At 62.5% G+C, this 26211-nt stretch overlaps 1 protein-coding gene across 3 annotated transcripts; it reads left to right on the top strand.

The window, feature by feature from the left end:
- The first annotated feature begins 2094 nt into the window (after nucleotides 1–2094).
- On the top strand, nucleotides 2095–24308 carry ASMTL (acetylserotonin O-methyltransferase like). Of its 3 annotated transcripts, none has more exons than XR_007149740.1 (13): nucleotides 2095–2274; nucleotides 3723–3854; nucleotides 5234–5281; nucleotides 5422–5486; nucleotides 6312–6373; nucleotides 7170–7278; nucleotides 8004–8379; nucleotides 11624–11786; nucleotides 15248–15423; nucleotides 17858–17975; nucleotides 18795–18938; nucleotides 20266–21646; nucleotides 24027–24148. XR_007149740.1 is itself a non-coding variant. In XM_047847371.1 (13 exons), the coding sequence occupies exons 1-13, from the start codon at nucleotides 2182–2184 to the stop codon at nucleotides 24248–24250; spliced, it is 1833 nt and encodes a 610-aa protein (XP_047703327.1). In that variant the 5' UTR covers nucleotides 2095–2181; the 3' UTR covers nucleotides 24251–24308. The 3 variants fall into 3 exon arrangements, 2 of the variants coding, with proteins under 2 accessions (XP_047703327.1, XP_047703328.1); XM_047847371.1 differs by having other exon boundaries at nucleotides 20266–20388; nucleotides 24027–24308; XM_047847372.1 differs by lacking the exon at nucleotides 24027–24148 and having other exon boundaries at nucleotides 20266–20388; nucleotides 21088–21646.
- Nucleotides 24309–26211: the final 1903 nt, after the last annotated feature.

Below are 26211 nucleotides of genomic sequence, written 5' to 3' on the forward strand. Positions count from 1 at the left end.
AGGGACTGGCCCCGGGTCCCAGCGCTGGTGAGTGGGAGACCCTGAGTCTGCAAGTGAACCTGCCCCTGGAGCCCGATCCTGCACCCGCGAGAGCCCAGCCGGGCCTGCCCACTGCTGCCTACAGCCCACGGCCCACCCCCTGACTTCCCGTGTGGCCAGGCCCACCCAGCAGCGCATACTTCCGTGCACGTGTGCCTTTGCTGGCACTTGTGCGTAGAAATGACGGCGTGTTGAGCGGAACAGAAAGGTGAACCTATCAGGAGCTGACTTCCAAAGAACGTGACCGGGCGCCTAGGCGGTTCAGTCGGTTAAGCATCCAACTCCCGGCTTTGGCTCAGGTCATGATCTCACGGCTCGTGGGTTCAAGCCCCACGTCGGGCTCTGAGCTCACCGCACGGAGCCTGCTTGGGATTCTGTCTCCCTCTCCCTCTCTCTCTCCTAAAAATAAATAAATCAACATTAAAAAAATTTTTAAAAGTGCTTGGGATGTTTGGGGTCGGCTGTCCCGGGCGAGGCTAGCAGGCAATCAGAATGGCCATCGAGGGGCTGGCTGGTGGGGGCCAGCCCTCTGGTGACCGTAACCAAGAGACGCTCGGTGGAAGGGTCCGGGGTGGGCCTGGGATGGACAGGCACAGGGGGTCAGGGAGGACGGGACAGGGGGTATTGGCTTAGATGCACCTGGGTATATTCGTCTGGGGACACTTCTGGAGGTCACGACAGTGAGGGGGGCGCTCCTGGCGTGTGCGGGGTGGAGACCAGACACGCTGCTCCACACCCTACGGCGCACAGAACGCCCCACCCCACACGGTCATCCAGCCCCACGTGTCAGTAGTGCTGAGGCTGAGAACCCCGGACCTCACAAGACGGACCCTATCTATCTATCGATCGGTCATCTATCGATCTTCGCTGTGGTCAGGATTCTCAACCAAGGGGCTACTCGGTGCCCGGGGAAACCCCGGCCACATTCAGGGGAGAATTTGGGTTGTCACAACTCGGGAGGAAGGTCCCGCCATCTAGTGGCGGAAACTGGGGATGCTTCTGAGGATCGTGCAAGGAATCACCTAACCCCGTAAGTCAGTACTGCTGCGGCTGGGAAGCCTCACCTCAGAAGAGACCGTGTCTGTCTGTCTGTCTGTCTGTCTGTCTGTCTGCTTACCTGTGTATCTGTATGCGGCAGTGGTTCTCAACCGAGGGCTATTCTGCCCCCCCCCAGGAGAACCCCTATCTCTGCCCCTCCACCGCCTCCCGGGACCCCCTCTCCGCGCCCCTCCACCGCCTCCCGGGACCCCGACTCCGCGCCCCTCGTCCACTTCCCAGGAAGCCCCCGTTTCCGCGCCCCAGGGGCGCTCGAGGGAGACCCCCCATCTCCGCACCCCTCCATCACCTCCCAGGGACCCCCATCTCCTCCTCCCCGGCCCCCAAATCCCCGGCTCCACAGGGGCCCCGCGACTTCGCGCTCCCGGAGCCCGCCCGCAACCACATCCCCGCGGGGCGCACCTGCTAGCGTGTGTTGGCGCGCAGGGCACACGCCGCCGGAGGACTAGACTTGGCAGGGAGGGACGAGGCTCCGGCATGCCTGGGCGGAAGGGGAGGGATCTGGGGGTGGGGCGGGGCTCCGGGGGGTCTGGGCGGATGGGGCGGGATCTGGGGGGCGGGGCGGGGCTCCGGCGAGTCTGGGCGGATGCGGCGGGATCTGGGTGGAAAGAGCGGGCTCTGGCGGGCCTGGGCGGACGGGGTGGGATCTGGGTGGAGGGGCGTGGCTCCGGCGGGCCTGGGCGTATGGGGCGGGATCTGGGGGGGGCGGTGGCTCCGGCGGGCCTAGGCGGACGGGGCGGGATCTGGGGGGGCGTGGCTCCGGCGGGCCTAGGCGGATGGGGCGGGATCTGGGGGGCGGGGCGGGGCTCCGGCGGGTGTGGGCGGATGGGGCGGGATCTGAGCGGATGGGGCGGGATCTGGGGTGTGGGGCAGGGCTCCGGAGGGCCTGGGCGGACGGGGCGGGGCTCCGGTGGGCCTGGGCGGATAGGGCGGGATCTGGGTGAAGGGGCGGGGATCTGGCGGGACTGGGCGGGGCCTTGGGGGGCGGGGTTCCATTAGTCCCGGAGCGTGCGGCTTGGGCATCCGGATCCGGATCTGTGCTCGCGGTGTGGGGCCGTGCGCGGGGGCGGCGGGGGTCGCGGTGCCATGGTTCTGAGCCCGGTGATCGGGAAGCTGCTGCACAAGCGCGTGGTGTTGGCCAGCGCCTCCCCGCGCCGCCGGGAGATCCTCAGCCAAGCGGTGAGCGGCCGCGCCGGGCCTGTGGCTGGGGTCTGCGCCGGGCAGGTGACCGGGTCTCCTGGGGTGGGAGCGGAGGCCTGGGGCCGGGGACCTAGTGACCTAGGGCATGCGGCCGGGAGACCTGGGGCAGGTGGGCCTGCGGCCGGAGGTCTAGAGACCTGGAGGCCTGGTGCCTGGGGTCCTGGTAACGGGGCCTGGCAATGGGGGCTGGGTATTGGGGGGGCCTGATAGGGGCCTGGGGCCGGGGTTCTGGTGACCTGGGGTGCCGGGACCGGGGAGGGGGGGGGCTGGTGACCGGGGCTTCTGGTGCTGGTGCTGGGGACCTGTGTGACCAGGGACCTAGTGACCTCAGGGTCTGGGACGGGGGCGGTCATGGCAGGGAGGGGCCTGGCTCTGGGGACCTGGTTTTCCCGGGAGTCTGGTGACCGAGGGCCTGGTGCCAGGTGGTCTGGTGACCAGGGACCTGATGACCTGAGGGTGTGGTTTGGTGACCCCGGGGGTGTCTGGTGACCAAGGGCCAGGTAGTGAGGGGCCTGGTGACCCTGGAGTCCTAGTGACAGAGGCCCTGGTGACCGGGGTGCAGTGACCAGTGACTCTGGGCTGGGAGCTGGGGTCTGCAGACTGGAGGTCTTTGGGCCACGGCGTAATGACTCAGGGTCCTAGTGACTCAGGATAGTGGGGGTCTGTGTGATCTGGGACCAGAGTCTTCAGGCCAGGTCTAGTGGCCTAGTGGCATGCTGGCCAAGGGGGTACGGAGATAGGGGTAGGTACACAACCCAGAGGCAGGCAGAGGCCTGGGTCGGGGAAGGTACAGAGGAGGGTTGTGGGGGGTACAGACCAAAGGAAGGCTCACGGGGCGGTCCAGGGGACATGGGGGTGTAGGAGCTCAGCTGCAAGGGGGGAGCTGTGCAGGAAGGTGCCTGTGGGTTCGAAACACCCTCTGTGTTCCAGGCGCACATTCCTGTCCCCCCACGACTCTGGGGGCGGTCACTCTCTACCCAAGTGGCTCCCCACTGGGGCCTGCCTCGCCCGTGCACACGGGTTTGGGGACAACGGTAAAGCAGCCGTCTTCCCTCACAGGTCCGCCCTTTGTGGCCCTGTGCGCGGGCGGTATGGTTTCAGCTGTTCGTGCACCCATGGGCGTGATGTCCTGGCCTCCGTGACACTCTGGGAGCCCTTTGACCCCTCAGAGCCGGAGACCCCACCCAACTCTCCTGCGGGGCTCTGTGTGGCCGCCGCGGGTACCTGTGCCTTCAGGCCGGTCCGCCAGGGGCCCCCGCCAGCCTCCGCTCCAGGCCTTGGCTGCGCATCAGCGGTCAGTGACGAGGTGTGAGGGAGACACAGGGCACGTGGGGGAAGGCCGTGTTTCCTGGGAAACCAGCTCATTCTGCTCAGAGGCCTTCCCTCTTCCCGCAAACCCTCCAGACCCCCTCTTCTTCCTGTTCCAGGGTCTCAGGTTCGAGGTGGTTCCGTCCAGGTTCAAAGAGAAGCTCGATAAAGCCGCCTTCCCCACCCCTTATGCTTACGCCATCGAAACAGCGAAGCAGAAGGCCTTGGAGGTGGCCTCCAGGATGCACCAGGCAAGGGGTCCCTGTTTCTGCTTTCTTCCCTGTTCTCTTGGGAGGACGGGACTTTCCGGCTTTAAACATACACGTCACGGATCAGTGCCGTCTACCGTATGCAACCCCAACAGCCTACCCATGGCTCAGGGTTACTGTGTCGCATGCTGTTACAATCACTGTGGCCGTGTCCTTGCTATGAGCCTCCATAATTGTCGTTCACAGAGGAGCGTCACTGACGGTAAAGAATCAATACAGGTTGCTTATTGCCATATGCCAGCCTGTAGCCCAGAATTTCAATTACTGTGGTGATATCATTTACAACAATGAACACACTTTGTCTGTTTCTGTGTCTTACTATGTAATATGCTATTGTAATGAATGTAACAGCATCATTTATGACACACTATTTAACAGAGCTTATCTGTGGAGTGTAGATTCTACGTTATATGCAGATACTGTTGTAATTAAAATAATAGCATCATTAACTCCTATTTTGCAACAGTATCACTTATGATACAGAACTAATGTACATTATCCATTGCTTGGCATGAAAATAATATACTGTTGGGGCGCCTGATGGCGCAGTCGGTTAAGCGTCCGACTTCAGCCAGGTCACGATCTCGCGGTCTGTGAGTTCGAGCCCCGCGTCGGGCTCTGGGCTGATGGCTTGGAGCCTGGAGCCTGTTTCCGATTCTGTGTCTCCCTCTCTCTCTGCCCCTCCCCTGTTCATGCTCTGTCTCTCTCTGTCCCAAAAATAAATAAACGTTGAAAAAAAAATTAAAAAAAAAAAAAAAAGAAAATAATATACTGTTGTCACTAATGTCCTATAGGAAGTGCTTTGTGCCCAGTGCCGTATAACAACCATTGGTGTAAATAAAGCAGTATTGGCTGATTGGTTTTCAGCAGTGGAAAGATTAATATGTTAAGTTTAACCTAAGTTCAATGTTCTATACAGACTTCAGATGCGTGCATTCAGCCCCAAGCCTGAATTTTCCACTTGGATTTATTTTATTGTCCGGAGAACTGTTTTTCTCAAATCACATTGAGCAGTTCGAAAAACCAGTTTTTGTCCTTTTTTTTTTTTTTTTAATTTTTTTATTGTTTATTTATTTTTGAGAGAGAGCACGAGCCGTACGGGACAGAGAGAGAGGGAGACAGAGGATCCAAACGAGGCTCCAGGCTCTGAGCTGTCAGCACAGAGCCCGACGCGGGGCTTGAACTCACGTACTGTGAGATCATGACCTCAGCCGAAGTCGGATGCTTAACTGACTGAGCCACCCAGGTGCCCCCAAACTAGCTTTGTCCTTAATTCAGCATAGCTTGGGGAGGACTTGGGGCCCTAACCCACCTCTCCTGCAACGGTCCACTTTCCGAAGCTGAGTTTGCATTTCTTCCAGAAAGACCTCCGGGCCCCCGACGTTGTCATCGGAGCGGACACCATCGTGGTGAGTCCCCCTCGGGGCCCTTTTCTGGCCTCCAGTTTGGTTTGTGTGCCCTCGGTGACTGAAATCAAGGTGTGGACATCGCGGCTTCCACAGATCCGGCTTGGGGACAGTGAGCGCCCCCCGCCCTGGTTCTCTTGCAGACGATCGGGGGGCTGATTCTGGAGAAGCCAGTGGACAAGCAAGACGCGTACAGGATGCTCTCCAGGTGGGTCCCGGACTGTCCTCCTGGGAAGCAGCCTTGCCTCAGATACAGCCTGGGGCGGGGTCAGGACCTTGGGCGGGGTCAAGGTCTGAGATGGGGTCAGGGCCTGGGGTGGGGTGGGGTCAGCTCTTCTGTTGTGGGTCCCAGGGCAGGGTTAGGGTCCAGGGTGGGGTCTGCCGTCTCCGCCTGGGGCAGGGTTACGTCCCAGCCAGGTACCTGGGTCGCGCCCTGAGTGGGGTCCGTGCTGGGCCTTCCCGGCCACTCTTTTGGGTGAGATCAGAGGACGCAGCCTCGCACTTAACGCGGTGCTCACGCCCCCTAGGGGGACAGGGTCTCGGGGCAGACGGTAGGTGGACAGGCGCGCAGGGGGACAGGCGGGCAGGTTGATAGTCCGCGCAGGTGCGCAGGTGCGCAGGTGGGCAGGGGCACAGGCAGGGAGGCGCACAGACTGGCAGGCGGGCAGGCGGGCTGGTTGATAGTCGTGGCAGGTGGACAGGCGCGCAGGGAGACAGGCGGGCAGGCGGGCAGGTGCGCAGGCGCACAGGCGGGGAGGCGGGCAGGTGCGCAGGCGCGCAGGCCGGGAGGCGCGCAGACAGGAAGGCGGGCGGGCGCGCAGGCGCACAGCGGGCCGGCAGGCAGCGTCCCTCCGTGCCGAGCACCGCCCGCCACGCGTCTGAGGGTGTCTCAGCGCCTGGGCCCTGCCGTGTGCGTGGGCTGGCTTCCCCGTGCCGCAGGGACGCGCACAGACCCTCCCAAGAGCGGGTGGCAGGGAACATGCTGTCCCGCACGCTCCCCGTGGACACACTGCATGTGGGTCGTCCGTTGCAGGTTGAACGGGAAGGAGCACAGCGTGTTCACGGGCGTCGCCATCATCCACTGCTGCAGCCAAGGTACCTGCTGCCTTCCCAGGCCCGGGGCCACCGCGGGAGGAGCCGGGCGTCCTGCCGCCCCGGGCCCTCAGTGTCCCGCCGTGAGGGCCCTCCCCTCCCCTCCCTCCTGCCTGCCAAAGTCTGGGCTGCCTCAGGCCTCGGTTCGCTTCCCGCTGAGCACCTGTGAGAAGCGGGGTGCCCCGACCAACACGACCCACACAGGTCCCGCCTTCAGTCCAGAAGGGGCAGGGGCTTGGCTGTGCAACCTGAAATCCCAGGAACACAGGGGCGCCTGGGGGGCTCAGTCGGTTCAGCGTCCGACTCCGGCTCAGGTCACGATCTCGCGGTCTGTGCGTTGGAGCCCCACGTCGGGCTCTGTGCGGACAGCTCAGCTTCGGATTCTATGTCTCCCTCTCTCTGCCCCTCCCCCTGCTCGTGCTCTGTCTCTCTCGCGCAAATAAATAAACATCAGAACAAATCTGTTTTAAGCACCAAAATGCTGAGGACTCGCTGTGTAACCCGCTTGGCAGAAGGTGCCCGCAGGGCTGTGCCCTCACCTCCCACCGAGGCCCGGAGGCCACCCCGAAGTTCAGTTCCCTACAGGGACACCTGAGCCCCCCACCGGCCTGGGTCTCCTCCCCTGATCTTGTAGCTTCCACCCCCACCCCCACCCCCCCACCCCCGTTCACCGTTCCCGCCTCTCCACTAGCTGTTCCTGCCCGAGTTGTCTATCCCCAGGCCCGGGGCGGATTTCCCGCAGGCGCCCGGCCGTGTGCCCGCCCCGTGCCCTGACCTGCCCCGCCCTTCTGTGTTGCAGATGGCCAGCTGGACACGGACGTGTGCGAGTTCCACGAGGAGACCATGGTGAAGTTCTCGGAGCTGTCCGAGGACCTTCTGTGGGAGTACATCGACAGCGGGGAGCCCATGTGAGTGCACACGGGGTCTCAGCGGGATGCTGATCCCGGCATGGCGGCTGCAGCCCCTCCCAGAGGCCCCAGCTCCTAACATCGTCCCCTTGGGGGTTAGAGCTCGCCCTACGAATTCTGGGGGGACACAGACATGCAGTCCACGGTGGTGTGCTTATCGTCCTGATTTACCGTGGGGGCTGGGCCCAGGAGTGCAAGCGGGGCTGGCTGAGGAGGTGACCTGCCCGGTTCCAGGACACTGGATGAGGAAACAACTCAAAGTGGGAGAAACAGTCAGGCCCTTCACCCTGTGCTGCTGTCAGGGGACTGGGAGGCTACACGTGTTAACACGCCTGCTCCCCCGTCACCCCGGAACGGGGCCGGGCCAGGGACAGGTGCATGCATGCGGGGGGGGGGGGGGGGTCTCATCGCTGGGGGCCCCCAGAACCAAAACCTTGTGCCCTTTTGGGACCGTGGGGCCCGGGAGGCAGAGGAGGGAAGGTCGGATGGAAACCACGACGTGCGAAGTCGGGGTCCAGGAAAGGGTCTTTGAAGGCCCGTCCTCTGTCACCAAGGAGGGGTCCACAGAGGCTCCTGGCCCAGCGGTGCAGATGTGGACAAGAGCACGGCCGGGGTCGGGGTACTCACTGCACTCCCCCCCCCACCGGGACTGCCGAGCAGCCCTCGCGTTCCGACTTCTCCGTGTCTCCCTCCCGCCCCGGTCTGCCTCCTTCCTCCCCGCGCAGGGACAAGGCCGGCGGCTACGGGATCCAGGCCCTGGGCGGCATGCTGGTGGAGTGCGTCCGTGGGGACTTCCTCAATGTCGTGGGCTTCCCGCTGAACCACTTCTGCAAGAAGCTGGTGGAGCTGTACTGCCCGCCCCGCCGCGAGGACGTGCAGCGGGTCAAGCACGAGTCCATCCCCGCCGTGGACACCTTCGAGATCGCGAGCGACGCTGCTCAGGGTGACGAGGGCTGCGGCCCCAGCAGCGCAGGGGTTGACGGTCACACCGGACAGGCTCCTGCTGGCCCCCAGGGCCCAGACACGAATGGGCTGGTGGAGAACCCGCCCCCCTTCCCGTCGGACCTTCTAGACCTCATAGACGGCTTTAAAGCATCCAAGGTACTGGTCTGAGTGTCCTGGGCAGGCAGTGCTGAAGGACGCCACCCTGACTGCTTAAAACCCCTGGGTGTGTCCTCTCCCAGCTCTGGAGACCACAGTCTGAGACCCAGGAGGGGCAGGACCACTGAGATCCAGGCAGGGCAGGACTCCTGAGATCCAGGCAGGGAAGGGCCGCTGAGATCCAGGCAGGGGAGGGCCACTGAGATCCAGGCAGGGCAGGGCCTCTGAGATCCAGGCAGGGAAGGGCTGCTGAGATCCAGGGAGGGCAGGGCCACTGAGATCCAAGCAGGGCGGGGCCACTGAGATCCAGGCAGGGCAGGGCCACAGAGACCCAGGCAGGACAGGACCCCTGAGATGGAGGCAGGGCAGGGCCACTGAGATCCAGACAGGGCAAGGCCACTAAGATCCAGGAGGGATAGGACCACTGAGATCCAGGCAGGGCAGGACCACTGAGATCCAGGCAGGTCTGGGCCTCTGAGATCCAGGAGGGGCAGGACCACGGAGATCAAGCAGGGACAGTGCCGCTGAGATCCAGACAGGGCCAAATCACTGAGGTCCATGCAGGGTAGGGCTGCTGAGATCCAGGCAGGACAAGAGCACTGAGACCCAGTTGGACGGGACCACTGAGGTCCAGTCAGCAGGGCCGGTGAGATCCAGGAGGGGCAGGGCCGCTGAGATCAAGGAGGGGCAGGGCCTCTGAGATCAAGGAGGGGCAGGGCCACTCAGATCCAGGATGGGCAGGATCACTGAGATCCAGGAGGGCAGGGCCAGTGAGATCCAGGAGGGGATAGGACCGCTGAGATCCAGGAAGGGTAGGGCTGCTGAGATCCAGGGGGGGCAGGGCCACTGAGATCCAGGCAGGGCAAGGCCACTGAGATCCAGGCAGGTCTGGGCCTCTGAGATCCAGGAGGGGCAGGACCACGCAGATCAAGCAGGGACAGTGCCGCTGAGATCCAGACAGGGCCAAATCACTGAGGTCCATGCAGGGTAGGGCTGCTGAGATCCAGGCAGGACAAGAGCACTGAGACCCAGTTGGACGGGACCCCTGAGGTCTAGGCAGGGCCGCTGAGATCCAGGCGGGGCTGTGCTGCCTCCAGAGGCTCCAGGGGACGGTCCTTCCTGACTCTTGCAGCTTCTGGGCTCCTGATGTCCCTGGACTGGTGGTCACGTCCTTCCCGTCTCCGCCTCCGCCTCCGCCTTCCCGTGGCTTCTCCTGTTTGTGTGTCCTCTTCTGTCTCTTCAAGGACACCTGCCGTTGTCCTAGGGCCACCCTGGTCCAGGATGGGCTCATCTCACATTCTTCACTTACTCACGTTTCCAGAGACCTTGTGTCCGAATTCGGTCCCGTTCCCAGGTTCTAGGGTTCAGACTTCAGCATATGTTTTGGGGCCCCTATTCAGCCCATTGCAGTGTCCCCAGCTGGTTTTCTGCCTTCAGTCAATGGCTTGACACAGAGCTGGTGACTTCTGGGTCTGAGAGCGTGTGACCTGACCTGCCGGTCTGCTAGTCCTGCCTGGAATGTGGGACTTGTGCTCGGGGCTGTGAGGGCAAAGGCCTGTGTCCCTCTGGGATGCGGTGTCTGGGGTGTTTGAAGGTGAGCTTCACAGGACCCCACGTGGGGCCGGCGGTGCACCCCTGACCGACCTCTCCCGGCCCGGGAGACGAGCCCAGGTGCTGGGCCACCCCCCAGGCCGGGTGGGAGGTCACCCCCTGCCTGGAGAGATCTGTGGGTTCCTCCCGCTGTGGCCTTGGGATCCGAGGCAGCTGGCCCAGCCGGAGAGTGTCCCAGACGGGGTGGGAACCCGCGGGCCTGCTAGGTGCCCACAGCCAGCAGGTGCCCGTAGCCGTGGCCTCTGCTTCCTTCCTGCGTGCGCAGTTACACACCGCCCGAGAAACAGCCGGCTGCCCGTGCCTGCCCGGCCACCCTGCACTGTATCTGCCGAGGACGGGGCTGGCCACGGCCGTCCCTGCACTCCCGTGGGTGCCCCCGCACACCCGCCCGGCTGTGCCCTTCATCTCCGCACCCCCTCGCTGCCCCACGTGGCCGGCCCTTCCAGCGGCTTCCGAGTGACAGCCCTGCGTGGGCTGGGCGGGGCTCCACGTCGGCGGCTGGAGGAGAGGTGGGGATGTGGGTGTGGGACTGGGGACCGCCCCTCCCCGCTCCAGCCCCGGCCACGCGCCTGTGACGGCCTCGCCAGGAGAGAAGTTCTGGGGTCAGGAGGGAGAGGTGGTTCTGTGCTGTGCCCAAAATACCTAAGTCCCCCAGGAATAAGCATGCGCACGGTGTCCCCACGTGGTGCAGCTGTGCCGAGGTCCCGGCACCTACCTGTGTCCCTCTGTGGTCTGTCCACCCAGCCACCTACCTCCGCACGTAGCCTCGCAGCGTCCCTCACCGATTACCTGTCCACCTGCGTAGCTGCCTTCAAACTGTCCACCTGTCTGCCTGATCTAACATCCACCCCTTTGTCTGTCTACCCACCTACCCGTGTTTCCTTCCGCGTACCTGTTCCATTGCTCTCGCAGAAAGGTCTCCCGGCGGTCAGCTGACCCAGTCACGGGGCCCTAGGGACTCAGGGAGCACATGTCACGTTGCCAGCTCATCGTGAGAGTTCTAGAAACAAGCCAGCATCGTCGGGCCCTTCATGCAATGGCGTCACTTGTCGAAGAAGGTTTCTGCGTGGCCGGGTGGGGGTACAGGTGATGGTGGGTGAGACCCCTGTCTGTCCACAGAAGGCCCCACACGCCTGATCGAGACAAAGAACGGCAGTGCCTCTGGTTTCACACTTAAATATTCTTAGTTCTGAGGCCTTTGGAAGAGCAGACACGCCCCGCACGCGAAGAAGGTTTTTGCATTACCCGCGTGAGCATGGGTCCTGAGCTGCATAGACCCTCTGCTCCTGAGGACAGGCATGTTTGTCTCCAAATCCAGTCACGTTCTGAGGTCCTGGGACTTAGGGCTTCAACCGCTCAATCTTGAGGGGGAACACAGTTCAGCCCCACATACGAACACATTGGATTTTCTCCCATGGGACAGTTTTTCTCCTTGATATTCACTGATGTGCTTTTGTCTTGTGTGAGCCCTGTACCCGCTAGAGCCTGCATGCAGTGTTCTCTGGAGAAGAAGCTTCCATGCACAAGTTGAATAGTTTTCATAGCTGTGGCCTCCAACTTTTGGGTCTGTGGGAGCGAAAGGCAGTGCACAAGTCACGTCGTAAGTCTCGCTGTTCTTGTTTTTAACGGACAGGCTCTGTTCACGGCTTGCAAACTGAAGGTGTTTGATGTACTGAAAGAGGAAGGCCCCCTGAAGGCGGTGGATGTTGCACGCAAAATTAACGCCTCTGTGTGTGGAACTGGACGGCTCCTGGATGTCTGCGTGGCCCTGGGATTACTGGAGAAGACAGACACAGGTAAGGGGACGTGCGAGGTGTCCTGATGAGAATCTTTGCAGCTGGAAGGAAGTCATCCAGTGAAGGTGGCTTCTGGGCCAGGGCAGGGAAGGCCCGACCATCTATCCTTTTGCCCTCAGAACGTGGCTTTTCAGCGATGGTAAGGAGTACAGGATGAGGGAAAGGAAACACACAACTGTGTGTGTGGCTATGTGTCTTTCAGAAGAGTGCTTTTTAAAACAAATCTGTATTTATTTGACAGAGAGAGGGAGAGAGCACAAGCAGGGGAGGGACAGAGACAGAGGGAGCGAGAGAATCCCAAACAGGTTCCACACTGTCCGCACAGAGCCGACACAGGGTTCGATCTCATGAACCGTGGGATCATGACCTAAGCTGAAATCAAGAGTCGGGCTCTTGTTTGCGTTTTTGAATGTTTATTTATTTTTGAGACACAGAGAGACAGAGTGAGAGCAAGGGAGGGGCAGAGAGAGGGAGACACAGAATCCGAAGCAGGCTCCAGGCTCCGAGCTGTCAGCACAGAGCCTGATGCAGGGGTTCAACTCACGAACTAGGAGATCATGACCTGAGCCCAAGCCGGACACTTAACTGACTGAGCCACCCAGGCGTCCTCTTTTTTTTTTTTTTTTTTTTTTTAATTTTTTTTTTTTTATAATGTTTATTTTGAGGAAGAGAGAGAGTGAGAGCAGGGGAGGGACAGAGACAGACGGGGACACACAATCGGAAGCAGGCTCCAGACTCTGAGCTGTCAGCACAGAGTCCGATGCGGGGCTCGAACCCATGGACCAAGAGATCATGAGATCGTGACTGGGCTGAAGTCAGACGCTTAAGCAACTGACCCACCCAGGTGCCCATGGGAGAGGGACATTTTCTTGGGCTCTGGTCTCAAAGAAGCTGTATCAGTCAGGGTTCACCAGAGAAGCAGAGCCAGCGGATTATATGTGTGTACAGCATGGATACATGTTTGTTTCTACTTGTTTAGACAAATACGTGGGTACATAGATACAGATTGGTAATAGACGTGATAAATAGCTAGGTAGACAGATGATAGGAGATTTGCATCGACAGACCTATGGATGCATGGATGGATGGAAGGAAAGAAGGAAAAATGGATGGATACATAAGTGAGTAGATGGATGAAAGGATATGGAAGGATGGAAGGAAGGGATGGATGGATGCACAGATGGATGGTGGGTGTTGGGTGCATGGATGGGTATGTAGGTGGGTAGATGAAAGATTGATGGATGGAAGCATAGATGAAAAGATGGATGGATGGATGGATGGATGGATGGATGGATGGAAAGATTGATGGGTGGAAGGTTGGATGAATGAAAAGGTGGGTAGGTGGGTGGGTGGATGGATCGATGGATGGATGGATGGACAGATAGGTAGGTGGGTGGATGGATGGATGGATAGATGGATAGGTAGGTAGGGATGGATAGATGGATGGATGGATGGATGGGTAGGTAGGTAGGTGGATGGATGGGTGGATGGATGGGTAGGTGGGTGGGCTGGTGGTTGGATGGATGGATGGATGGATGGATGGTAGGTGGGTGGGTGGATGGTTAGATGGATGGATGGATGGATGGATGGATGGATGGATGGATGAATATAGGGGAATGATGGATGGAGGGATGGATGATGGATGGATGGGTGGATGGATAGGGAGGTAGATGGATGGATGGAAAGATAGGTGGATGGATGGACGGATGGATGGAAAGATTGATGGGTGAAGGATGAATGAAAAGGTGGGTGGGTGGATAGATGGATGGTGTGTGGGTGGGTGGATGGTTGGATGGATGGATGGAAGGATGGATGGAAAGATTGATGGGTAAAGGATGGATGAATGAAAAGGTGGGTGGGTGGATGGATGGTGTGTGGGTGGGTGGATGGTTGGATGGATGGATGGATGGATGGATGGATAGATGGATAGGTAGGTAGGGATGGATGGATGGATGGATGGGTAAAGTGGGTGGGCCGGTGGATGGATGCATGGATGGATGGATGGATGGATGGATAGGCAGGTAGGTGGATGGATGGGTGGTATGTAGGTAGGTGGATGGATGGATGGATGGATGGAAAGATTGATGGGTGAAGGATGAATGAAAAGGTGGGTGGGTGGATAGATGGATGGTGTGTGGGTGGATGGTTGGATGGATGGATAGGTGGATGGATAGGTGGATGGATAGATGGGTAGGTAGGTGGATGGATAGATAGACGGATGGATGGATGGATGGATGGATGGATGGATGGATGGATGGATAGGCAGGTAGGTGGATGGATGGATGGATGGGTGGGTAAGTAGATAGATGGACGGATGATGGATGGATGACAATGTGTTTCCTGAAACAGCGTTGTGGCACTTGGTCTCAGAGCAGAGGGTCCTATGGATGGTCCCTGAGCAGCTTGGGAGTGGCAGGGGGTCAAGGACCCCAGGGCAGGAGAGGCCGCTCTGCTTCTGTGACCAGGAGGAAAGTGGGGTGCTGGCCCAGGCCCCAGAAGCTGCCCTCTGTACAAAAGGCGTAGAAATCTGTGGTTAAGATTTGGAGCCTGGGAAGCAGAACTCTCCCCCAGCCAGACCACTGTAATGATCTTCTCGTCTGTGATGACCGGGCATCCAGAAAGCTCCAGCGTCCAGACTTTTAATCACTTAGGAGCTTCTCCCACATTTTGGCCCACGCCTCGCACGGTTCTGTGGGAGAACCCCGGGAACAGTTCTCCCGTGTGTGCATGGGACGTGTGTCCTCTTCCAAAGGCGAAGAACTAAGAACGTTTAAGTGTTAAAAGGGTGGGATGTGCCGTTATCTGGGAGGATCCCTGGGGCCTTCCGTTCACAGATAGGGGTCTCACCCACCATCACCTGCCTGCACCCCCAGCCTGTGTTCTCTAGATGCAGGATGGGGGGCCACGTCCTGCAGACAGATGGCTCGGGCGAGAGAGGAGGGGCCCCACACCAGTGCCGGCTCTCCAGAGAACTAGAACCCAGGGGATCTACAGGTGGCGGTGTATCGCAGGGCAGTGGGTCATTCAGTGGCGGGGCTGTGGCACCTGAGATGTGTAGGGCAGGCCGGCCGGCCGGCTGGGAAGTCAGTACGTGCTGGCCCTCAAGTCTTGAGGCAGAATTGCTTCTTCCTCGGCAAAATCTCATCACTGCTTTTAACACCGTCCACTGATTAGATGGGGCCCACCCACATTGCTGAAGGTCACCTCCCTTACTTCAAGTCAGCTGCTTCTAGACATCAAACCACACCTTCCAAACCCCGTCTCTTTGGGTTACCCGTGAGTCGGCACCGGCAGCGGGTCTGGGCTGTGTCCCCGCGGGGCCGCCCCCTGAGCGTGCGTCGCGCCCCGGGTCAGGTGGGTGAGGTTGGCGCCAGCCCCCAGGACGCCAGGCCGTGGCTGCCCACGTGTGGGGTGCGCCGGGGCGCCCCGCTGGAGCCCGCATGACGCCCCTCTCGTGTCAGGTTACGGTAACACGCGGCTGGCAAGCCGGCACCTGGCGTCGGAGGGCGCGTGTTCTCTCCACGGCTTCGTCGCCTATAACGATGAGCACGCGTGGACCGTGTTCACAGACCTGGAGTCTGCGGTGCGACAGGGACCCCGCGCGGCTGCGGAGAGTCCGGCGGAGGACCCGTCTCAGGTAGCGAGCACCAGGACGCTTGTGTGCACAGCCCGCGTGCCCCCCAGAAGCACCCACGGGCACGGATCCGCGCTCTGGCCGGCGGGTTGACCGGGCCGTGTTGCAGAACCGCTGACCGTTGGCCGTGGCGACATCAGGATCACGGTGGGGGGGGGGGGGGGCACGGGCAGCCGGCGTGGGTGGGAGGCCTGGCGGGGGCGGGGCTGGCCAGGTGCCGACGGGATTCGCGCAGGAAGGGCCCAGCACGTGGCACGGAATGAAGGCACCGCGTTTCCCGCGTGGGGTTACATCGCACGGACCCTGTCGCGCGAGCTCGGTCTGCAGAGTCTTCCTGCTGCCCCTGCCTCGTTCCCCTTGCCCTTTGGGGAACCTTGGGGAGTTGACGTTAAAGCTGCGCTGTGTCTGCAGGGCAGGACCCGAAGGGTGCTTTGGCGCGGGCGCGGCCATCCGCCGCCTGCGTCCCTGGCAGCCTGTGCTGAGGGCAGAGCGCAGGCAGGGCTCCGGGTCGCGCTCCCCGCACGATGCAGGAGCGGGTCGGCCAGAGCACGGGGCCTGCATCAGGGCCGCGCGACAGGGACCCAGACGGGCTGTCCCCGTCGGTTGGGCTCATGAGGCTGGAGGCCGACAAACAGCGCGCAGTTACTTCTCGCGGTTCCCGAGGTGAAATCCATCCAAGTCAAGGCACCTGCAGATTCGGGGTCCGGACACCCCTGCTTCCCGCCTCCCGTCCGGCTGTCGTCTCGGGGTGGGAGGGGCCGGGGGTTTCTGCAGGCCTAGTCTAGAAGGACGCGAATCCCCCACGGGGGTCCACCGTCATGACCCGGTGACCCGCCCCACCCAGAGCCCCCTCCCCCCCACTCCTGAGACCATCCCCTTGGGGGTTGGGGTTTCACATAGGAAATTGGGGCCGGGGGGGGGGTGGGGAGGACACAAACGTTGTGTCTCTGACGAAGACTGAGACACGCAAAGACGGAGACCCAGAGAGACCCGCGCTCATGGAGACAGACAGAGACCGGGCAGGAGGGACAGAGAAGCTGCACGGGGCCCCACCAGCGAGTGCGGTGCCAGCTGCAGGGGCCGGCGGGGGACCCGACCCTTCCCATGCCCTGCTTCGTGTCCATCCAGACCTTGCGCGGGGCTGGTGGGGGCCTCCGGGGTGACGGTCCCCAACACTGGCTTCAGATGTGGAGATGCAGGCGTCTGTTAGGTCCCACACATCCCAGGGCAGCTGACAGCCTGAAGGACCAACCCCTTCTCTGGGCTATACTCAGCCCTGCCGCCCCGGAGCCCCCCCCCCCCCCCCCCCCCCCCGACTCAGCTCGGCCCCGCCCCTCCCCTGCACCCCCTGCTCAGCTCTGCCCACCGGGCTCCGCCCCACTCTGGTTCCTTCTGCCCCACAAGATCCCCCCGCAGCCCGGCCCGGCCTGGCCCCACCAAACCCCGCCCCACCCTGCACCCCCCCACCCAAACACCCTCCACGCCTGGCTCTGCCCATGCCCCCAGGCCCCTTCCTGGGTCAGCTCTGCCCCGTGAGATACCCTCCCCATCACTCCCGTCTGGCTTCGCCCCCAACCCCCTACCTGCAAGGCCCTGCACCCCCCCCCCATCAAACCCCTTCCCCACCGGACTCTGTCCCCAAACCCCCTGCCAGCCAGGCTCAGAACCCCCGTCCCCCGAAGGCCCTGCCCCCCCAAGCCCCTCCCACACAGGCCTTGTGCTCCAACCCCCCCACCCAACAGCTGGGCCTTATACCCGGAACCCCCTCCCCGCCCGGCTCTGACCCCCCAGACCCACCTCCTCCGAGGCTCTGACCCCCGAATCCCCTCCATCGCAGGCTCTGAACCCTAAACCCCCTCTCCCGCAGGCCCTGCCGCCTGAACCCCCTGCCTTGCAGGCTCTGATCCCCCCTCTCCCCCACAGGCCCTGCACCCCCAACCCCCTGCCCGACAGGCTCTGATCCTCTCCCCCCTCCCCTGTAGGACCTGCCCCCCTCCCCCTCCCCCCTGCAGTCTCTGACCCCCGACCCCCTGCCCTGCAGGCCCTGCCCCCCCAACCCCCTCCCCTGCAGGCCCTGCCCCCCCAACCCCCTCCCCCACAGGCTCTGCCCCTAAACCCCTTCTCCCGCAGGCCCTGCTGCCTGAACCCCCTGCCTTGCAAGCTCTGATCCCCCCTCTCCCCCACAGGCCCTGCACCCCCAACCCCCTGCCCGACAGGCTCTGACCCTCTCCCCCCTCCCCTGTAGGCCCTGCCCCCACAACCCCCTGCCCTGCAGGCTCTGACCTCCTCCCCTGCAGCCCTGCAGGCCCTATCCCCCCCCCCCCATGCCCTTCCCTGTGGAGCTCCCTACCCTCAGAACCCCCGGGTGGGACCACAGCTAGTGCGCAGGCTCCCCTGGGCCCCCGTGTGGGTCTCCTCAAACCCTGTTCTGTTTCAGAGCAGGGACCGGAGGCTGCGTTTCATGCGAGCCATGCACGGCCTCACCCAGCTGACAGCTCGCCAGGTGGCCACGGCCTTCGACCTGTCCCGATTCACCTCTGCCTGTGACCTGGGAGGTGAGTACCACGCCCCACCCCCCCGCCAGGCATTGGGTGCGCACCGCTCAGTGCATTTCTTGCGTTAGGTTGTGGCCACCTCATCTGCTGAGAAGACGTCCAAAGCGGGTTTACGGCTTTACAAGCATTAAGGCCAGGAATTTGGCTGTGGCGGGTGCCGGGACTTGGATGGACATCCCCAAGTCCAAGGAGGCCCTAGGGGTGGGTCCTAGAGGTTATGGGGCCCTTTCTGCTGGCTACCGATTTGGGGGAGAGGATCACAGAGCCATCTGACCCCGTCTTGTCGGGTCTAATTATGCCCATATACCTGCCACCCTGTTCCAACTCGCTCCTTACCCCAGGGCAGCAGACGTGAGCTGATGCCTGCCCAAGGGGTACAGTGGGATTAGGGGTCCCAGGGGGAGCCCAGAGCTGCTGGCTTTCATTTCCCTGCCACCCGCACACCGGTCCTCCTGGTGGCCCAGAGTGGCTGCTGTGGCGCCAGCCATGTCGTCCACATTCCGGCAGCGGAAAGGAGATGATAAGAGTGTGGCTTCCTCCCTTCCCACCTGGGCTCTGATGCTCCCTCTGTGCGTCTGTGCCTCCCCCCCCCACCCCGCCCCCACTGATGTGCGCTGGGCCAGCAAGGTCCCAAGGTCTGCGTGAGACATCAGAGATCTGTGCCCGCCGCTGGCTTCCTTTCGCAGACCGGGCCTCCAGCCGTGTTCTCAGACCTCATTCTGGTTTTGCCAAGCGGCCATCTTGGAGACCCGCCAGGGGTGTGGTGCGCTGGGCGGGTCAGGTGACCCTGTGTGTGTGTGTGTGTTTGCATCCCCGCAGGCTGCACAGGTGCGCTGGCCCGAGAGCTGGCCCGGGAGTACCCGCGTCTGAAGGTGACCGTGTTTGACCTCCCGGAGGTCATCGAGCACGTGTCGAGTTTTCACCCCGAGGGACGGCAGCCAGAGCGCCTCCGCTTTGTGCCAGGTAAACGCTGCTTTCTCTGCGCTCTGGGTCGGCGTTGGGCCAACCGCGTTCGCTTCTGCACGGCGTGGGTGTGCGTGCAGGGCCTGCGCCTGTCTGTGCGTGTGTACCTGTGTTTGCACGTGTGTCTGAGTGTGTCGGGTCTGTGCACGTGTATCTGTGTTTGCACGTGTGTGTATCTGCGTGTGATATCTGTGTGTGCGTGTAGACAGGTCTCTGCATACACGTGTGTGTCTGCACTTGTGAATGGGAGTGTGAGCAGCGGGGCTGTGGTGTTGGAAGCGGTCAGGGTGCGGGGGGCGCGAGGGCGCAAGTGGGGGGGCGTGCAAGTGGGCAGGCGGGGGCGTGCGAGAGAGCAGGCGCGGGGGGCGCAAGGGCGCAGGCGCGGGGGGGGGGGTGGTGCGAGGGCGCAAGGGGGCAGGCGGGGGCGTGCGAGAGAGCAGGCGCGGGGGGCGCGAGGGCGCAGGCGCGGGGGGGGGGGGTGGTGCGAGGGCGCAAGGGGGCAGGCGGGGGCGTGCGAGAGAGCAGGCGCGGGGGGCGCGAGGGCGCAGGCGCGGGGGGGGGGGTGGTGCGAGGGCGCAAGGGGGCAGGCGGGGGCGTGCGAGAGAGCAGGCGCGGGGGGCGCGAGGGAGCAGGTGGGGAGTGGGGGGGGCGCGAGGGCGCAGGCGGGGGTGCAGGCGGGGGGGGGCGCGAGGGAACGGTCAGGGGGGGTGCAAGTGGGGGGGCGTGCGAGGGAGCAGGCGCGGGGGGCGCGAGGGCACAGGCAGGGGCTTGCGAAGGCGCAGGCGGGGGGGGGGGCGCGAGGGCGCAAGTGGGGGGGCGTGCAAGCGGGCAAGCGGGCAGGCGGGGGCGTGCGAGAGAGCAGGCGCGGGGGGCGTGAGGGCACAGGCGGGGGTGTGCGAGGGCGCAGGTGGGCAGGCCGGGGGGGGGGGGGGGGTCGCAAGTGGGGGGTGTGCAAAAGGGCAGGAGGGGGGGTGCGAGGGGGCAGGCGGGGGCGTGCGAGGGCGCAGGTGGGCGTCCACAGGTTCCACGACCAACCAAGGGCACGAAGGGACGTTACCCGAGAGCTGGCGCGGGAAAGCCTGGAGTCAGACGTGGTGGAGAACTTCCAGGGGCAGCTGTGAAGGCGGGAGCTGACCCGGCACTCGCGACCGCGGTGGCCCGGCCTGGGGGCCGACGCGCCATGGGACCCGGGGTTAGGACCGGAACGTGTTGGGGTTGGGGACACGGCATTTCTCAGAGCGGGGCGGAGAGCGGCGCGGCCCCGTGTCCGGGCCGTGGAGCGCCAGCCCTGGTGTCCCCGACTCCCGACGTCTCCTGTTCCAACCAGGTGACTTTTTCAAGGACGACCTCCCGGACGCACAGCTGTACGTCCTTTCCAGAATTCTCCACGACTGGGCGGACGACAGAGTGCACGAGCTACTGAGCCGGGTGTCCCGCAGCTGCAAGCCAGGTGAGACCCCTGCCACTGCGCGGCCTCCCTCCGCTTGCAGAGAGGGAAAGGGAGGGTTTTACCGACAGCCAGGCGCCCCCTGCGCCCCCGCGCGCGCGCGCTCTGCCGGTCCCTGCGGACGTGCAGGAGGAGCCAGGAGGGCGGCCGCAGCTTTGGGACCATCTCACCCGAGTCTCCCCGTCCTGGCCCCAGGAAGTGCCGGCATCTGTGTTCTCGGGCCGGAGGTTTCCCGGACGCCCCAGCCTGTGTCCCAGGGGGCCTGGAGCAGGGCATATCCAACCCCGGCCCGGGGGCCCCTTCCCAGGCCTCCGAGGTCCCCGAGCGCCTGGTGACACTGTAAGCGCCTGTAAGACACTTCTGTTACCTCCGCGTGCGGTTAGGGAACACGAAACAGCAGTTCACTTTCCAGTTTGCCGGAAACAACCGTCATTTTTGGTCTCGTATTTTGCCCAAAGAGCGAAGCAAGGGTCAAGTGCAATCGTGTAGGTTGGGACTCCCCAAATCTGCAGGCAGCCGGAGACCTGGGACTAGTCCCAACACTGGCTGGAGGCAGAATTCCCTCCTCCGGGGGAGGGGGGGGGGGACGGGGGTGTGTTTTCTCTTGAGGCGTTTAACTGATTAGACGAGGCCCACCCACACCACGGAGGGCCAGCTGTTTTGCCCCAGGTCGCACATTTAGATGATAATGTCATCCAAAAGGCACCTTCACAGGACCACACGGAATGATGCTCAACGATGATCTGGGCCCTGTGGCCCCGCCCCAACAACTCCTAACATGAGCTATGGCCCCACTGCCCGCATGCCCAGCCCCTCCCCTGGAGGGCGCTGATGCCCTGCAGACCCGGGGAAGCCCGTCTCTGCTTATCTGTGGCTCCTGGCTCAGCACCGGCCCCGTGAGCAGGAAGCTGGGAAACCACCCATCCCGTATGGGGCACAAGCCGGTGTTTCAGGATGCTGGGGACCCAGGGACGAGCGTGTGTGGAAATGCAGTCACACACCAGGAACTGGCACCGGAAGCAGCCAGGGTCCCTCAAGAGCAGCGTGGCCGTGTGATGAGTTCGCGGGAAACCCATTTGCACAGACGCCCACATTCCTGGGTCACACGTGTGGATGCGGAAGAGTCCCACAGATGTCTGTGGACTCGATGTGCCTGACGCCCACCCCTGCCATTCCGAGGAGGCTCCTGGAGACGATCTGGGGGGAAGGAGAGACAGATGGCCCGGAATCGGTCACCAGAGCTGCTCGGGCGCCGGACAAGGTGGGGGCCCCAGGTGGCGGCCCAGGCGGGGATGGGGGAGGGGTGGGGACAGGCCCCGGGGGGCCGGACACTGAGAGACGAGGGCCCAGATGAGTTATGTCACGCGTCCCAGGGTTTGGAAACAGTATCACAACGTGTTGGCAAATCTATCCGAGCGTTTGGGAACATATTAGGAGAGCTGCAGAGAAAACGAAGCAACTTCCTATGAAATGAGGAAATGTCTGTGCCAAAGAAGACAACAGAGCTAAGGCGTCCTGGTCGGTCCCTGTAGCAGCAGGATCGGAGTCCCTTCCCACCCCCGAATTCACATCCACCGGGAACACGCAAACAGGAAGTCATCCGGAAACAGGGCGTCTGCAGATGGGAGTAAGGGAAGGATCTGAGATGAGCCCATCCTGGATGGGGGGGCGGGGGGGCCCTGACTCCAATGACAGGTGTCCTTGTAAGAGAAGGGGAGAGGCAGACACAGAGGAGAAGCCCCGTGAAGGCGGAGGCAGAGGCGGGAGGGACGCGGCCACGACGAGCCCAAGGACGCCTGGAGCCCCAGAAGCTGGAAGAGGCTGGAAGGACCCTCCCCTGGAGCCTCTGGAGGAGGCACAGCCCTGCCTGGATCTCCGTGGTCCTGCCCCCTCCTGGGTCTCAGAGTTGTGACTTGCATGGCTGAGAGTAAATGACTGGTCTGTGGTCATTTCTTACCGCAGCCTCAGGACAGGCTCACTGGCATGGGGAGGCAGATTTTTACAGGTCACACGGACAGTCAGGCTGCTGAGCAGGAGGATGTGTCCCTGGAGGGCGCGTCTGTGCCTGTTTAGTCCCCACTGCATTCCCAGGGCCTGGAACAGAGCCCGCCGGGAATAGCGCTCACAAAGCAGCAACACTGTATCATCCGCTGGAGAGGAGGCGGGGTTGGGGAACGAGCCCTGAATCCTCACCTCCCTCAGGAGACAGCGGGGAGGCAGTTGAGCTGCACGTCGTGTTTATTCTGTGCGGGAGGGGGGGGGGGGTGCAGGGGTTCACCGACCCTCTCCTCTGCTGGCTGGAGCCGCTCCGTGAATATTCAGGTCCTTGCAACATAGGGGCTGCAGGAAAGAGCTCACAGTTCCTGGTTTTGTGTGTGTGTTTTTAATGTGTATTTAATTTTGAGAGGCACAGAAACATAATGTGAGTGGGTTAGGGGCAGAGAGAGAAGGAGACACAATCCGAAGCAGGCTCCAGGCTCCGAGCCGTCAGCACAGAGCCCGACGGGGGGCTCTAACTCACGAGCTGTGAGATCATGACCTGAGCCCAAGTCGGACGCTACACGGAGCCACCCAGGCGCCCCTCCAAGCGCCCAGTGTGAACATTCAGTCTTTCGGAGCCGGGCCATTGAACCGCATGCATATGTTACTTTGAAAAACCCAGAATGTTACGATACGGAGGGAGCAAAGGCCGGGATCCCACGTCCGTCAAGTGCGTACAACCAACAGCAGGAGACGCAGCGGAAGCCAGCCACTTGTGTCACTGCTGTGTCCCTGTCTCCTCTGTCCCTTTTCTGCGGATCCCCCTTTGACAAAATCGGCAGGGGCCTCTGGTGGCTCAGGCAGCTTAGCGTCAGACTCCTGGTTTCGGCTCAGGTTCGTGATATCGAGCCCCGGATGGGGTCTGTGCTGACTCTGGGGGCCTGCTTGGGATTCCTCGTCTCCCTTCGCCTCTGCCCCTCCCCCTAAAATAAATAAACTTTTTAAAATTAAAAAAAAAAAAACACACACACACACAGAAAAGGAGCAAACATACACTAGTTACCTCCCGGCCTCTTTTGATCAAGGGTGCTGTTCGCTTGGCCTGGTTTCTCCGTCATGAACGCTTTTGAAAACAAGTAGACGCCCAGACAGACGCGTGCGTACACGGGCGTGCACACGCACCCACTTTGTGCTTGAAGCTCCCGCTCTCATGCACCCATCACCCAGAGTTCCCGGAGCCAGGCAGCCCGCTTGGGGCATTTCCAGAGTGAATGCGCGCTGCCTGATGGGATCCTGCGTGCTGCACCCCCAGCCACGCTCTGAATCCGTGTCCCTGTGCACGGGGCACCCTCCCCCCACGCCCCCAGGCTGGGCCCTGAGACTGCCGGCTGCCCCCCTGTCCGTCTGCCTGTGTCCCCCTCTCTCCCTCCGTGTCTCTGTCTCTCTCTGCCCTTCTCTGGTTCCACGGGTGCGCGCCGGCCTCGGCCTCCCCACGGGCCTGGCGCGCGCGCGCTCACGTCGCCCTCCCCGCGGCCTGGCGCGCGCCGCCCTTGGCCTGCGCTGCCCTCGGCCTCCCCCAAAGTAGTTCCGAGCGCCCATCGTCGCTGACTGGCCGTGCGCTGAATCTTGCCTACGACTCCCTCTGGCTCTGTTGTCCGCAGGCGGTGGCCTCCTGGTGGTTGAAACGGCCCTGGACGAACGGCGAGCGGCCCGGGCCAGCCTGCCGGCGGCCTTGAACGCGCTGGTGCGGGCCCAGGGCAGGGAGCGCAGCCTGGCCGAGTACCGCAGCCTGCTGGGGCAGCATGGGTTCCGGGACGTGCAGGTGGCGCAGGCGGGGGACAGGCTGGACGTGGTTCTGGGCACCAGAGCGTCGTCGGCGCCCTGAGGCTGCCAGCGCGTGACGCTCTCCCGGGAGGCTGATGGGGGGTGGGGTGGGGAGGGGGCTGGAAGTTGGGCGTCGGGTGCAACAGTTACTCGGATCAGCTTGTGTAACCAGAGGGAGTAAACCAGCAAAACGCACTTGCTCTGAGCTCCTTTGTGGGTCCCGGTCGCGTGGGCAGGAGGGCCGTGCCCTCAGGCGCTCATCTGAGGCCCCGGCCACTTGGCTGGAGACTCCCCCGCGCCCCCCCACTTCCTGGCCTCTGGAAAGGCCTGGAGTCCCCCAGGGGAGCGGTGGAAGGGCCCCTCCGCCTCCTGCTCCGGGACTGCGCGTGTTCCTCGTTCACGCCTGTTCCACATGTGTTTCTGCGCGTGACTTACAGCAGGTCGACCCTGGGCGCCCCGTGTCCCACGCTCTCTGCCTGGATGTTGGGGGGGGGGGTCCTGGGGCGTCCTGTCTGCCGTGATGCTGGGGGGGGGTATCCTGGGGAGCCCCGTGTCCCACGCTCTCTGCCTGGATGTTGGGGGGGGAATCCTGGGGCGTCCTCTCTGCCCGGATGCTGGGGGGGATCCTGGGGCGCCCCGTGTCCCACGCTCTCTGCCCGGATGCTGGGGGGGGGATCCTGGGGAGCCCCGTGTCCCACGCTCTCTGCCTGGATGTTGGGGGGGTAGTCCTGGGGCGTCCTCTCTCCTACCCTCTCTGCCGGGATGCTGGGGGGGGGGATCCTGGGGAGCCCCGTGTCCCACGCTCTCTGCCCAGATGCTGGGGGGGGAATCCTGGGGAGCCCCGTGTCCCGCGCTCTCTGCCTGGATGTTGGGGGGGGGGGAATCCTGGGGCACCCCGTGTCCCACGCTCTCTGCCCAGATGCTGAGGGGGGGGATCCTGGGGCGCCCCGTGTCCCGCGCTCTCTGCCGGGATGCTGGGGGGGATCCTGGGGAGTCCCGTGTCCCACGCTCTCTGCCCAGATGCTGAGGGGGGGATCCTGGGGCACCCCGTGTCCCGCGCTCTCTGCCGGGATGCTGGGGGGGATCCTGGGGAGCCCCGTGTCCCACGCTCTCTGCCTAGATGTTGGGGGGAATCCTGGGGCGTCCTCTCTCCTACCCTCTCTGCCCGGATGCTGGGGGGGATCCTGGGGCGCCCCGTGTCCCACGCTCTCTGCCCAGATGCTGAGGGGGGGACCCTGGGGCACCCCGTGTCCCGCGCTCTCTGCCAGGATGCTGGGGGCGGGGGGTATCCTGGGGAGCCCCGTGTCCCGCGCTCTCTGCCCGGATGCTGGGGGGGATCCTGGGGCGTCCTCTCTCCTACCCTCTCTGCCCAGATGCTGAGCCGCAGGGCCGCTTCCGTCCACAAAAAAGCATCAGAAGTCGTCTTTAGGGAGCTGGTGGTTCATGCTCCCTAACAGGTCAAGAGGCCTGCTGGCCACCTGTGTCTCCAAGCGACCTATTTCCCGCTCGAGTCTGCTGGGTATTTCGCTAATTTCTCTCGTCGTGAGGCCATCGTATGATAATTATAAAAACACACAGGGACACCTTCATTGATTTATTTACCCTATCTTGAAAGTTTATTTTGGGGGGAGAGAGAGAGAGCCAGCAGGGGAGGGGCAGAGGTAGAGAGAGAGCATCCCAAGCAGGCCCCGCACTGAGCCCGACGCGGGACTCGAAGTCACCAGCCTGAGACCATGACCTGAACCCAAGGCCGAGGCTCCACACTTTCCGCCTACAAGCCACTGTCCATAACTCATAAAAATACACAATCACACGCAAATTAGTTTCCCTTGTGTACAAATGTGTTTTATATAAATAAGATACATTGTGTGTCTTTTATATAAGTCTGTAGCTACGCACTTATAATGTACATACTACATGTGGATTATAATTCTAGATTTCCACACAGACATTAATTCTTTTTTCTCTAATTTTCTTAAATTTTGTATTTATTTTTGAGAGAGAGAGACACACACACACACA

This window comes from Prionailurus viverrinus, unplaced genomic scaffold (genome assembly GCF_022837055.1).
Source record: "Prionailurus viverrinus isolate Anna unplaced genomic scaffold, UM_Priviv_1.0 scaffold_48, whole genome shotgun sequence".
NCBI classification, from domain to species: domain Eukaryota; kingdom Metazoa; phylum Chordata; class Mammalia; order Carnivora; family Felidae; genus Prionailurus; species Prionailurus viverrinus.